This window comes from Polistes dominula, unplaced genomic scaffold (genome assembly GCF_049000335.1).
Source record: "Polistes dominula isolate Pdom_NZ unplaced genomic scaffold, Pdom_raw_medaka contig_31, whole genome shotgun sequence".
Classification (NCBI taxonomy): Eukaryota; Metazoa; Arthropoda; class Insecta; order Hymenoptera; family Vespidae; genus Polistes; species Polistes dominula.
The window spans coordinates 4,024,884-4,039,411 of record NW_028300925.1 but is presented as its reverse complement, the minus strand read 5'-3'; the positions used below and the strand labels follow the sequence as shown (position 1 = coordinate 4,039,411).

Sequence of the window (14,528 nt, the reverse complement as noted above, 5' to 3'; positions counted from 1 at the left end):
GTATTTTCCTTCCACGGTCAGCTAATTGATAGCCGTCGAAGAGGAGGAGTCGAAAGCCGATTAAAACGGATATTATCGAGATCCTTCATTTTTTTCCTCTTTCAAAAGAGAAACGAGATTCTCTTATCTCCATCCTCTTCTTTCTTTTCTTCCTCCTTCATCGGACTTTAGAAAAGTTCGAAAAGGAAGAAAAAAGTAGAAGCGAAGAAGACACAGACAATGAAATAATTTCATTATCCCGATAACGGATCTACGCGGATATCGTCTGGAGGAACTGTTCGTTCGCGTTATTCTTATCAAATTTTCTTACCTTCCAACTAGACGATAAACTCTTTCAATGTAGAAACAAAGAAACGAAGGAAAACATGACAAATGAATGAATAATCATAATAATCATAAAATAGAAGAAAAAGCGTGTAGAAACGAGAAAGAAGAATTTTTATTCGTCTTGTAAACAATGCGATAAAAAAAGGATCATAATGGATTGTTTTTCTAGTCTATTTGATGGAAAAACCAGCCCTTATTACAAATCCTGTACTCATCCGTTCTCTCTATCTCTCTACCCTCTTCCCATCTTTCCATCTTTCCCATGCGAAAACCTAGTATGCATTTTTAATCATAATTCGAATCGAGTTTCAGCATCCCATCCCATCCCATCCCAGCTGCCCTCCCCTCTTTACCCCAAACCCTTCTTTTCCTTGAAGTTATCAGGAAGCCCCGTTGCCCGAGGGACGAATTCGCAGCTCGCTTGGTTTTCACCACCGGAAAACTCGATATTTGCAATTCCGTCCGGCTGTCGTCTGAATCGACTCTTTCCATCTCTCTCTCTCTCTCTTTCTCTCTCTTTTTCATTTTACACGATTCCCACCGACTGACTCTAATACCGAACCAAGAAAACACGAGATATTATTTCGTCCTTGATCATTCTCTCGTAGATCACAGGATAAGAGACGACGACGCGTGGTTTTGTGACCACCTGCGACCAAACCCATCGAGATTATCCTTCTTTTTCTTCTTCTTTTTCTTCTGCTTTTTCTTCTTCTTTTCCTTTTCCCCTTTTTGTGTCCCTTGGTGGTAGGCTAGGTCCTCTTCGTGTTCTTGGCACGCACGCGAGATTACCTCGCGACGAAGAACAAAGGACCGACCGTTTCACGGTCAAGGTCGAGTAGTTACCTTTCATGCTAAACCATCGTCGTCGCTGCGACTGCACAATTTTGCATAGATCGATCTCGCATATACATCGCATACCAACATTATATTTAACAAAGACGACAACAATTCCCGCCTTATGCAAATGAAATTCAAAACAAATTCCATCTGCCTAATTTGAAATCAAAATAAATATAATCACTTCATTTTCGGATAAAAATTATCTGCATTTTTTGTTTAAAACAACAAAAGCATCGTTAACCTCGATAGCAAGAAATCACGTGGCTGCTTCCGGTGACTCGAGATTTCATTTTCCACGCAACTATCTCGACGGGATACGAATAATTATAGAAACTTGGTAGATTAGCGAGCGATACGGATCCGACCCTCCTCCTTTCTCTCAAACATGCTTTCAAGACAAAAAAGACAGAATAAAACAATTAAAAATATATGTAGAAAAACACGGAGTACACGTTCTATGCACTTTCCACTTTGCACTTTTTCACCTTAAGACTGGCACGTTATTCTCAATAAATGAATCTCCAACTGAACATATGAACAAAGAATGCAAAAAGTACTCAAATTAGAACGTTTTTATTTTAATTTCTATTTGTTACAAATAGTATACCCGTTATACACATGTGTATAGTGTTCGGAAAGTCATATAAACAACATTGAATATAAGAATTTTGATAGAGGACAATTCGTCAGTCCGAAAGTGAATTTCGAAGAGGACGGTACTCCGATCATATACTAGGTGATTTTAAACAACAATACACGTTTCCTTCGATTAATTAACAATTATTTGAATACTTCAATGTATTATATTTATATTTAAGATTTATTTTATCGCTCAAACACTAAAATGAAATATCTCGTTTAATTGAAGTATATTAATAAGCTTGTACTTTATATTATTTTAAATTGTTTTCATCTTTCTCTTTCCCTTTTTACTACAACGGTCAAATGACTTTTGATAGAAAATTTGTACTCCTTGAATCATCTCTATTTTCCCCCGTAACATTCCTTTCGTAATTACAGACGTCATCGTATAAAGGAAATATCGCGGAAAATATGAGAGTTCGTTTTTACCTTGCATCGCTAAAAGCATTGGCGAGCGAGCGAGCAAGCGCAGATTCGTGGCAATGCTGAAATTCGAATATATCTTTTTCAAGAGAGCAAGGAAAAGCTGAGAGAGAGAAAGAGAGAGGAAGGGAGGAAGGGAGAGAAAAAAAGGGTTCTTGGAACGGATATTGGAATAAAGACAAAAGTGGATTTGCATACGCGTCGTCCATGGAACGATCCCCGCTCCCCGCCGTTCCAACCCCTTGCGGTTTCGTGTATTACATTCTCGATGTTACCGTTGAACACGTTCGACCATCCAACTCGCCTTTGTCTCGTGTTCGTTGCGGCTCTCTCTCTCCCTCTCTCTCACACGACGCCAAGAGATAATCGAGCGAAAAGCTTTGTTCCGATATCGCGTAAACGGATTTGATTAAAAGCAATTCTCACTCTACTATTTTTGTCCTCAAAGAAAGAGAAAAATATAAAGAATAAGGGAGGTAGAGAGAGGAAGAGAATCGTCGATCAACCGATAATTAAAAACTTTACAAGAGTCCGTTTATTTTAAATACACACACGTATACACATATATAGGAGGAGGGTGTCTCAACGCGTATACCTATATATATATATTTATTTGCCTTTCCCGTTAATTATCTCGATTTAATTAAGGGATTAATTGGCCAAAGTTTCTTTCTCCATTCTTCTTGTACAGAAAGTTGAGAGGAAAAGAAAAAAAGAAAAAAAAGAAAAGTAAAGAAGAGAAAAGAAGAGAAGAGAGAAAACTTGCCTCTGTTACTTCGCTTTCATTCGGGTTTCATCCCATTGACGGCAACAACAACAGCAACAACAACAACAACAACAACGTCAACGACAACGGAAGAGGAATAGAAAGAGAAAGAGAAAATGGTCGACTGGTTAGAGGTAGTGTGGTGCAACTAGAAAAGGAACGAGGAAAAAGGAGAAAAAGAGGAGGGTGGTCTTTTATCGTAAAACTACAGGTGCTTCAGCTCGTACGCTTTTCCACTCTGCGATCGATTAAACTCGATTCCCTCTTTCGACATCTCGTAATCCAACTCTTTCTCTTTCTCTTTCTCTTCCTCTTTTCCATGTAACACGAACGCTCGCTCGCGCTCGATCGTCCTGTTACCTACGTCCATTCCCATTCTCCGTTCTCTTATTCTCGCGTCCAATGGAAATCAACCCTTAATAGCGTGCCATTGCCTGGAGGAAAGAGCTCGCGACTGTTGGAGAAGGAGATGGTGAACGAGATGGTGAACGAGATGGAGAATGGGGAACACGCGAGGGGTTGGCAGAAACGAAACGATCTGAATAATTTTACCTTTCCAACTTTAATGGACGTTGGTCGACAACGCCTTTCGATTTTCCACGCGCTTTCCGATAAATCAAAGCGAGAGATAAAATCTGTGCGAAACACATTGTGCGAAAGGAAGACTTTTCCGTTTCTATTTTCCATCGTTGTTAATGCGCCGTAGAAACGATGTGCTGCTTTGCACACCCTGCTTCGAAAACTTTCCTTCCTACCGATAATGGATCTCTATCGTTTAGAATCTCCTTTTCTCGATACCGCCGAGTGCATGCAGGACAAAGGATTGAAAATCCAAGTAAATCCTCCCCTGCCTTTCATACCATTTTTTCCATCAAAATCTAAATTTACTCAAACCAAAAAGATAGCTCTCTCTCTCTCTCTCTCTCTCTCTCTCTCTCTCTCTCTCTCTCTCACTCTTTTATTCGTCCAATTACTTACTTGTGGCAATTTATTGTTTCTCTTTTATTGACTTAGTTAGAGAGTTCGCCTGTGTACACACACCGGTATTATTTATATTTACGTAGGTAGAAGCATCAGAAAATTCGAAAATCGTTACTACAAGCGCAAGCATGCAATCGACGATTTATCTTGTTGCCACTCTTAACCAAGATAAATATCGTATTCGCCAGAGCACCGCACACAAGTGTGTGTACTACTACTATCACTAGTTTTATTACTCGCGCTTTGGAGATTCGCTCGATAGGCGGTCGAGTATTTTCTACGACGATTTATGTTTCGAATCGGTCGGTCAAAACGCCTATATGATCCTACGTCCAACGTCTTTACGCACTGCTTGACGGACTATTAAAAGGCCATAAACCGCTCAATGACAAGTGCATAGATTCACGCACGAAACACGCACGACCCTATAAACTGTCTTTCGACTATCCTTCTGTCAGTTATGTCAGCTATCATCGCCCAACCAATTGCACATCATTTTATTGTAGACAAAAATTATACCGCGACCAAGATGGCAAATATTCTCATAGGAAATACCTTTTACCAAGGGAGCTTGGAAAGCATTCCTTAAAAAGCAAACAACTATTATAGCAAGGATTCGATGCCGCACAAATAATCGTCCTACCAACCATAACAACTGTTTACTATTCCAATCTTCCGACAAATCCATCTGCATATCGCGTACGTGTTTATATATGTGTGGTACATTAGTAATGTGTTTGTGCAGTTTGTCCCTCATTAAAATCGTAGGACGAATATATAGCAAACTAGAGAAAAAGAGAGAGAAAGAGAGGGAGACAGACAAAGTATGGTGCTGCAACAGCAGAGCAACAGCTTCAACGGCATCAGCAACATCGCAGTCGAGGAAACTTTGTAGAACTCTACTCGTTATAGGCGAGTGAAACGAGTCGCGTACGAGAACGAATCATTACGCTAATTAATTACCTCGTCTGCTGGAACTCCAAAAGGGACAACACCCTTCTACGACGTGTTTACAATGATATTTTACAGAAAATAGATGTCCATGCATACGTAGGTGGGTCTCTGTGTATATCTATTCGTCTCAAAGTCTCCGCGATTCTGACTATCTTCGAAACATATTATACCAACGCTTATATTTACTCGTACTCGTGTGTGTGTGTATGTACACACGTATGTACGACAAATGTTTTCCAAAGTTTCGCAAACCAAGTTTTCGTCCAAGTTATTTCGGTTTGTCGTGTTTACGGAAAGAGTTGTATCGCTTGGCTAGTGTTTTATCGATTAAAATTTAAAAAAAAAAAAAAAAGCATCGTAAAAGTAGAAAAGGAGCAAGAGAGAGAAATAGAAAAATTCCTTGGGGAAAAATCGTAACACGCTTTTCTCAGGACTCATCGAATCATAGAAGGAGACGAGCATTTCCCTCGACGCGACGGTTTCTCTCCTTCGTTGCAGCAAATACAAGGAAAATGTTCTCAAGGACAGCTGGCATCCTTCGTCCTTAAGACGAGGAAAATCTTGGCGGTAAGAGTTAGCAAGCTGGATAAGTAAACTTACTCGACGATGGGGTCCCTACTCGAAAAGAATTTCAAGATTTTCGTTCAGGAGCACATAGCGAACCGCTTTGAAAAGCGTTAGATCTAACACTCTCCTCAACTGATTGCTTTGTTATTGTTCCCTTTCTCTTCCTTCCTTCCTCTCTTATTTTCTTGGCCCCTCTCTCTCTTCTCGTTCAAGTAGGTCTCATAAGATGTGCATCTTTTCCGAGATATCTTTTTCTTCTTTTCATTTGGGAGAATGGAAAGATGAAACGAGAAAAGACGAGAGTCGTTACTACGAGACTGACTTTAAATAGTTTTTTAAGAGATCCTTCTGACGCAGTGATATAGAGCGGACAATTTCATTTTCTTTTCTTTTTCCTACGACTTTCTTTTCGTTTTCTCATTTAGCTATTATTAAGAGATTAGTGTATGGTAATATATTTACATTAATGGTTCTACTCTCTTAGCATTTCTGTCTTTCTCGCGAATCTTCTTCGAAATCGCGTAGAAACGTAGAAGTAGATACTCCGACGACTCGGTAGGAAGATTTGTTCTAGCTTCTTCGTGGGATTGTAAATCTTTGAGAATTTATCGGCTTGGCGACCTCGTGAAACTCGCTTGACGTCCGTTATATGTATAAATGGGGGGGCGGGTGGAACGAGTCAAATCCAGCCCAAGCATTTCGTCCGAGATCTTTGACTTTTAGTATTCCATAAATCATTCCAACTTTCTAAGAGATTGACTTATTTTCTATCCGTATTGTAATCTACTACTACTACTACTCGCTTTATATATTTTATTCAATAATTGTAATATTATTTTCTTGCAATATTAATTAATTCGATTAAAGTGTATCGATCGTGTTTTAATTAAAAGCTACAAATATAAATGAATAATTATACTTATCGCAAATGAATGAGCACAATTGGAATCGGTGTGCAACTTTGAAATTATTCAAAGTTCGATAACCCCTAAAGTCGATAAATAAATTTGGATCGACTTTGATTGATCATTTGTGACAGGTACTAAAGCGGATATTGGTAGCGTGTGAGAGAGAGAGAGAGAGAGAGAGAAAAATAAGGAGGGATAGAGTTTAATTGGCATACTATCGTTGTCAAGGATCAGAATTTAGTCGTGATATATAGATCGTTTCTCGTTATTCGAATGAGAATACACGATAGTGGGTCTCGAGTCTGTGTCGTTTGTAATTACACAGTCGTTGTAATTAAATTGCGGATACTCTCGAACGGTTTCTGTATCGTCTCTATAGGGAGCCAAAGGCATCTGTAACAAACGCTAACGCAATGTTAGTATATTTCTATAGTAACGTGTGTGTATGCGTTTATTGGTGTAAGGCAGGTCGTGCAAACACGTTCGAGCGCATGCGCCTTGCCGCAAACGGGATCGAGTGTCCCCCTTTTTCAAATTCCTCGAGGATGACTTCCGCCTGTGTGTTCGAAGCCCGAACAACGAGGACGTGTAAGGAGAGGAGGGTGAATGTACCGGAGAAAACGAGTCAACTTTGATTTTATACTCGTCACGATCGCAAATGATTCCTACCATTTTTCCCTCAAATATTCTCTTTCTTTCTCTCTCTCTCTCTCTCTCTCTCTCTCTCTCGCGTGCGCGCGCTATTAAATAAAGGGATGTTTTAGAACTTTACGAGTTTAACAATAATACGAAATATAAAGGTGGTACGCGTTCATCGTCTCGTCCATCATTAATGTTTCTTTCTTTGAAAGGACCACTACTCGAGTGGACGCGTTTTAACGTTAACGCATTTACCTTAAGAACGCGCTCGTCCTTCTCTCGATCTCTGTTTTCTACAAACACCACAAAAGAGAGAGAGAGAGAGAGAACAAATACGGTGCGACGTAAAAACGTTGTTTTACTCTCTCTGTTCATCCCAGTGAAGTTAGTGGAATGTAAGTACTTGGCAACTGCACATAGCCTGATGAAGAGAGAAAAAGGGAGAGAGATAGAGAGACGAGGGCAGGGCTAGGTTTTTATTTTTCTTCTTTTTTTTTTTCCTTTTTTCCTTCATTCTCATTATCGGTCCCGCTTTGAGGAAAGCAACGAACGACGACGACATCCCCTCGTTCAACGAGTACACCCCTTTTCCACAAGAATTCTAAAGTATGAAAGAAAGAGAGATGGATGGATGGATGGATAGATGGATGGATGGTTGGATGGTTGGATAGATGGATGGAAAGGATGAACGCTTTAATCGTTAACGTCGATGCACCGCTAAAAGCTTCGAAATAAGTGAAGCTTTCCTCTCTTTATAACGACGACGTCCACGTAAATTTCATCGATACATTTTCCTTGGGCGAGGAAAAATATTAATCGTTCGGAAATTAATAAACTTTTTTTCTCGTCGATCTTGAAACTACAATTTGGTTTGATTCCTTTGAAAAGAATGCATCAACATTTTGATTAATTACATGCGAGAGAACGAGCGATATGAAATCTCATTCTGTTGGGAAAGGTAAAAAAGAGAGACGCCTACTTAGGATCTCTGTTTTGCAAAATAAATGGAAAAATAAATCGCAATAAAACCGCGCCTCCTTTCTTTCGAGAGATTTATTGCCAGAGGCGATCGCGTTACGCCCATCCTTTCTCGATCGTACTTACCCATCGAAAATCATGTACTCCAGAGAAATCAACTCTCAATATTTAATATCGATCCAAATAATATAAGAGAAAGTTTACGTTGGTGCATTGAAAATAAAACAAGCATTCTTTTAGAAAAATTCACTTATCAAGTCAAGGAATATGCGTTGGATTGAATTTGCTAGGATAGGATACTTTGGACATAATGAAGCCATAAAGGGTACAACAAAATGACATCGATATGAATTATTGAAAAAAGGGAGGGAGGGAGGGAGGGAACAAAGTGTACAAGAAATAACTGAGAAAATGCTTTGTTCTAGATGTGGATATATAAAAAAAAAGAAAAAAGAAATATGAGAGATATAGAAATTGGCAGAAGGCTATAAAAGATATCGCAATAAGTTGTGAAGATCTTAGCGATAAAAGTGAACGGACGATGTGGCATGATAGAGAGAATGCGCGAGAAAAAGCTTGAAGAATCGGCCGTTCTCGAATTACCATAACGTTTTCCTCGGCGCGAAATCGATCCGTGCTCTCCATCCTCGATGATTATGTCGCAATAACAATAATGTCAGTCGATTACATTCCGCAATTGGATTCGGCACGAACGAACGAACGAACGATCGATCAATTTTGTAACTTTTACAATTGTTCCTTATTGTGGTAGATCGAATGTACGATATGCGCACTTATTTGCCCTGTCCTCAATGAAATAATATACTTACAGTAAACAATAATTAATTATTTTCATAGAGGAAAGGATCAAAAGAAAGACGACAAATTCCTTGGGATTTTCTTGAAGAAGAAGGAGTCGCGGGCTTCTTGTGGACATTAGCGGCTGCTTAATTCATTGTATAGAAAAAATGAGGTGTACGCATGCCTAATGGAATTTCTATGTTTCTGTGAATAATTCTATGCCAGCGTTACCATATTTCATTCCATAGGTCGAATGTAAAATTCCGAGGACGATTTTATTGCTTAATGGAGTTTCTGTGTTTTCAAAAATCGTTTCGTATACGCGCTAGCTTGCCTCCTTCTACTCGGTCTACCGTCCAACAACTGTAAATATGCTTTCGAGAGAGTCCACGGGGAAAGAAGAGACGGAAGAAGAGAAGGAAAGGATATAGGCATATACAAATAATATCTAACAGAAGTTTGGGAAAGACCCTCATACGACAAAGAGAAAAAGAAAGAGAAAGAGAATAATTATAGATATTTTATTTATTAACATTCGGTAAACGAATGTCTTGTTGTTTGTCTCTCTTTCATGACAGGGGTAGTCGGAAGCGTGCCGTGAAACGCCCCTTGTGCACACCTAAGGCGGTGTATTAGCACCAGCAATGCAAATAATTGTTCGCACCAATCTATATAGGGTGGCGAAACCAAGCCTGGAATGTAAATAGAGTTGACGCGACGAGAGGACAGCGATTTCTCGGTTTATCCTCGAGATATTTCTCCAAATATTTCGTTTCGTTCTAAGCTTGATTAGAGCATTCACGAGATTTCCTTGGAAAATCACGCTACTATTTTGCCCCTATTTTGCCCCTATTTTCATATCTTTTTATAGTATTACGCTTGAAATGTGTCTCCTTAATATTCATTATACGAACTATGTCAAAAAATCAAAGTCCCGTCCTCCGCGATATCTCATTTTGCGACGTTTGTAACATTTATTAGAAAGTTAGAAAAAAGAAAATCCTAAGAGCAATAAAATATAACATCTCGTCGTCGTCTTCGTTGTCTTCTTCGTCGTCTTCGTCGTCTTCTTCGTCGTCTTCGTCGTCGTCTTCGTCGTCGTCTTCGTCGTCCACGCCGCCGCCCTCACCCTCGACGATTAATCGCCGGGGCAACAAGAATTAATTGCCTCCTCCGTAATAATTTATCGTTTGCGGACCTCCGACGTGATATATTTTAGCGTCCAATATTTTTCTTTCTATAGCGATAACCTACGGCTGCATATTCCTAAAAAGCGAACCTTTGCTTACTTGTTGTTTGCCCTACTCGACAAAAAATCCTGACCCCTTGTCTAGAATTTCTAGAAAATACGATATATCACTCGGTATACGGATCCAAATATTAAGCATATTTTTCTTTCCTATAAATTATGATTGAGCTATATGTGTCATTAGTAGAGACGGATCGTATAATATTAAATCATCTCTTGTTTACTTTAGTTTTCATTATCCTCTCATTGAATGCAGGGAACGCAACAGCTGATACTCGATGTTTATGCGTATCAATGAATATTTGTATATACCAGTGACATATTATTAGTTGTTTCGCGTTCGGAACGTTCGGATGTGCGTGACAATTAGCTGGGGAATGTCATTATCGATGCTAATATATTTTTATCGTTTCACATTTTCGATATACAGTATAATGCGAGGCGGATGGTATAATATAACGCAAATATAGAAGGAACCGATCATTTATACGTCGAATATTCAAGAAATAGAAGAGGAAACGATAAAGTACTTCCGTTCAATTAATCTTATATAAATATATTTTTGATTGACTCTTAAATAGTCAATTATCTCAGATCATTATACTATTGTACGCGTCCCTACGTTTACCTCCGTAAATTTAATTACATTTATGATAGATGATTACAACATACTGGGATAACGTAGGGCATTCGATAATTACTCCGTGCGATTAGATCCATTACAATTATCATCGTGCACATTCATGGAATAGGAAATGGTGTATCATTAATTACAATAGCTATTACACGCTAAGAAACAAATAACGGAACAACCCTTAACAATATCGCATTGATTTTGTTCTTCTTATTGTTTTTCCAGAGATTAGAAACCATCGGCGAGGATTTCTGCGGTTTAGACGTGAACACTCCCCTCGGAGGTGAAGATCCAATAGCTGCATTTCCAGTTTTAACTTTCGACACTCTTCTCACGGCAGTAGCCGCTACGTCCACCGGTGATTACACCGTCGTCTTCCTTGGAACTCACAAGGGCCATCTAAAAAAGGTAAGAAATAAATAACGGAAATAAACTTTCGCCCGCCGTGAACTTGCCGAAGAGAGTTCAAATGGCAAAGCGCTCGACTTCCTCGGCCTTGGCCGAAGGATCAGAGAGTACGATCAGTTAAATTAATCGCGATCGTCAATCAAATTGGAAAATCGAGATTGCTCTATACGAAGCGCATTTATTCGCCTAATTATCTTTCGCAAAAAAAATCTATCAAATATTTTCAATTTTTTCTCTTCTATGATATTTTTTTTAATTTTTTTAATTTTTTAATTAACGATAGCACATAAATGTCGATAAAAAGGATGATCTTGTACGATAGGCGCAAATCCAAATGAGAAATCTAGAAATTTATTCGTGGAAGTGCCTTTTACTATCGCGAATCGTTAAATTAATCACGATAGAAAAAGCCCCGTTTGGTTCTTTACTCGGAGAAGATCGATGTGATTAACCGGTCTACAAAAAATAAATAAGATCGATCGACCAACGATGTGTAAAATATAATGAAAGCTTGGAAAATATTAACCGTTGCTAGGCGAGAGATGTAATGGTCGAGAAAAAGTGAGATATTTGAAACCATATTATATTCGTATTATCGCTTAATATCGCTTAATATCGGTGACGTCTTGGCCCGCCGTCATATTTTCTCGCGTAAATTTACTTTATTTACGGCTTTTAAGCACTTTAAACGTTTGAAATCTTTATTAGCTAGTGCATATCTATATGTAGAACGTATACAACTGTATGTAGAAGTGTACACACAGTGTTCGTAGATTTATCGGTCTCATAAACGGCGATCGTGCTTTCGCCGTTTGGCTCTCTTCTTCGTGAAGCGATAACTACATCTAAACGAAGGAACTTCTTGTGTACGTGCATACATGCAAGCATACATACAACCATACATACGAGCATCTATATACAAAGAGAAACGGAACGGATAACGTGAGAAGATCTCTCTGGGAGAACGTGCGCTCTCCACCTTTCCTCCACCTTTCTTCCACCTTTATCCTCCGCCTATCCTCGGTCGCGTCTACATATGTATAAGCGACGGATACTTTCCCTATTCCCTATTCTCTGTTATGCCCTTTAATGAAATGGCACCGCCATCTTCGAGCCCTGTTGTTTTCTTCTATGTATGTATGTATGTATCGCGGAAATTGCCTATCAGACATGTACGAAAGCGAGTGACAGAGAACGACTGCATGCCCATTAAAACGGAAATTGATCGGTTGGATTTCGTTGTACGCTATATTCCCTTGTCTTCCTTTACAAATTCGCATTAGTTTCGCGCACATTTCAATATTTTGCGTATGTTCTTTATTTCAATTCTACGATAAATGTTGCAAAGACGAACAGCATGCAAATCATCTATAGGGAACGAGTTATCGATCGGTCGATCGATCGATCAATTGGAATTTAATTAAAACGCTCTTCTCTTTCGCCAAGATACGCGAGAAGCGAAAGTAACTAGAAAGAAAATTGATATGCGCAATATGAGTTGTTGAGCGCGCCTTTCTCCAACGCTACGAACTTTATAATAGTACTAAGGTACTATAATAACGTTGCAAGGCGGAAAGAGAGCAACAGAGATACAACTGCACCACAATGGCTTAAAGGTTAATTGCGGTGGATCGTCGCGCGTGATTAATAATCGCTTCTAGGTGGCCATTGTTTATCATTGCTAGATCCCATCGATAGAACGGGATCGGTCACGAGACATTTCGTCGTCTCGGGTCAAAGGCATCGGACTAACTAGATTGTACGAACGAGATAAATAGATAGATAGATACGACCAAACGGAGAGAATCTCTGCTATATAGGTAGAATTTAGTGTGCGTGCATGCGTACGTGCGTGCGTGCGTGCATTTGCTTGTGAATGTGAAAGAAATAGAGAGAGAGAGAGGGTGAAACGTTACCACGCTGTTACAGCAACGTTGATTCATGACTCGTTTCGTCCCGGAAGGTATTAATTAATGATCGCCCTCTTGTACACGTGCGTTTAGTCACAAATGTACTCTCTCTCTCTCATTCTCTAAAGCTTTCGGGGTCGTGGCTCGAAAGGTCATTCGAGTATAGTTGCATTCGTCTCTTTCTATCTATCGTAAAGCAAAGTACACCATTCTTGGTAAATAAAACCGATGCGATGCGATGCGATGCGATGCGATGCGAAAGTTTTATCGAGAAAGAGACGTTCGTCAAGGAATTCAATCCTCAAAGCACGAAGAAGAGCGTAAGAAAAAGAGAGATCGTTTTACATGACCGTAACACGAGAAAGCCGTATGAATCTTATTCCTCGTATCTTTTTCTTTTTCTTATTTCACTTGGTATTCTTACTCGATACATTTCATTTTCTTCCTATTAAGTATCAATTTGCAGTATTGAAATAAATAACATTTATTAGACCGAGCAGGATTAAATTACATTATTTTTTCTTCTTTGTTTTTCTTTCTTTTTTTTTTTTTTCTTTTTTGTAAATATTATTAACGTTTGCGCGCAATAGCTACGATCGAGAAGATAATATTATTCGGAAGATTCTTGTAAGAGAGATAGGCAGAAACGTCTTTGGCAGAGCATCCAAAAGGAGAAGAGCGATTCTCATGCATCCTTTGATATAGCCATCCAGTAATTAACGGTTTCGACGTAGGAACAGAAGGAACTCGATGTGGTTGTCTGGAAGGCATCCTAGTTCAGGTAACTTGACTATAATCCGTTCAATTAAGGATCCCCTGTGGCTTGGTCGTCGTCGTAGTCGTAGTCGTCGTCGTCGTCGTAGTCGTAGTTGTAGTCGTCAGGGTTCCTGTTGCCGCTCGACTCGCGATTCGCTAATTGCAACGCTCACGTCTCTTGCCGATCTCTTAATTAGTACGAGTTTTACTTCGATTATCGGCACTACCTTACTTAAAGAACGACAATAAGATCGATACCTTGACAATGTCTTAGTCGATTTGAAGCCTAAAATTAGCATCGCTCGATTAACGTTTAAATATAAAGAGGTATAAATTTAAACTCCGATGAAAAATTCATCGAAAGTAAAAGAGAAGACAAAAATTGGACGAATAATCGATCAGAGTAATGTTGTAGACATCGACGACAACGTAGAAGAAGTAAAAGAGAGAATAAATTCTCGAATTAATTCGCGTACGTCCATCAAGCGTTCAACGATGCGGTGAATCAACGCGAATTAATAATCGACAGCGGTCTCATTCATTCGTTCATTCGTTCGTGGAATAATCGAGATGAATAATCGTTTTTCACATTTCTCTTAGCCATGTATCGCGCATGTAGATCGTTTAGAGGATTGGAACTAAATGTTTAAAGTAACATCCAAATAAAAAGAGACGAATGGATTTTTCTTGGTTTCGTATCGTCTAATTAGCGATTCACCGAGCGAACTCGTATAACGACTGC

At 39.2% G+C, this 14,528-nt stretch overlaps 1 protein-coding gene across 3 annotated transcripts in view; it reads left to right on the top strand.

The window, feature by feature from the left end:
• PlexA (plexin A) overlaps positions 1–14,528 on the top strand; it is a 137,370-nt gene that overhangs the window by 81,788 nt on the left and 41,054 nt on the right. For all 3 annotated transcript variants that reach the window (XM_089170966.1, XM_089170965.1, XM_015334911.2), the window contains one exon: positions 10,938–11,120. In XM_089170966.1, coding sequence (XP_089027092.1) covers positions 10,938–11,120 — 183 coding nt within the window. The remainder of the gene's footprint in view (positions 1–10,937; positions 11,121–14,528) is intronic.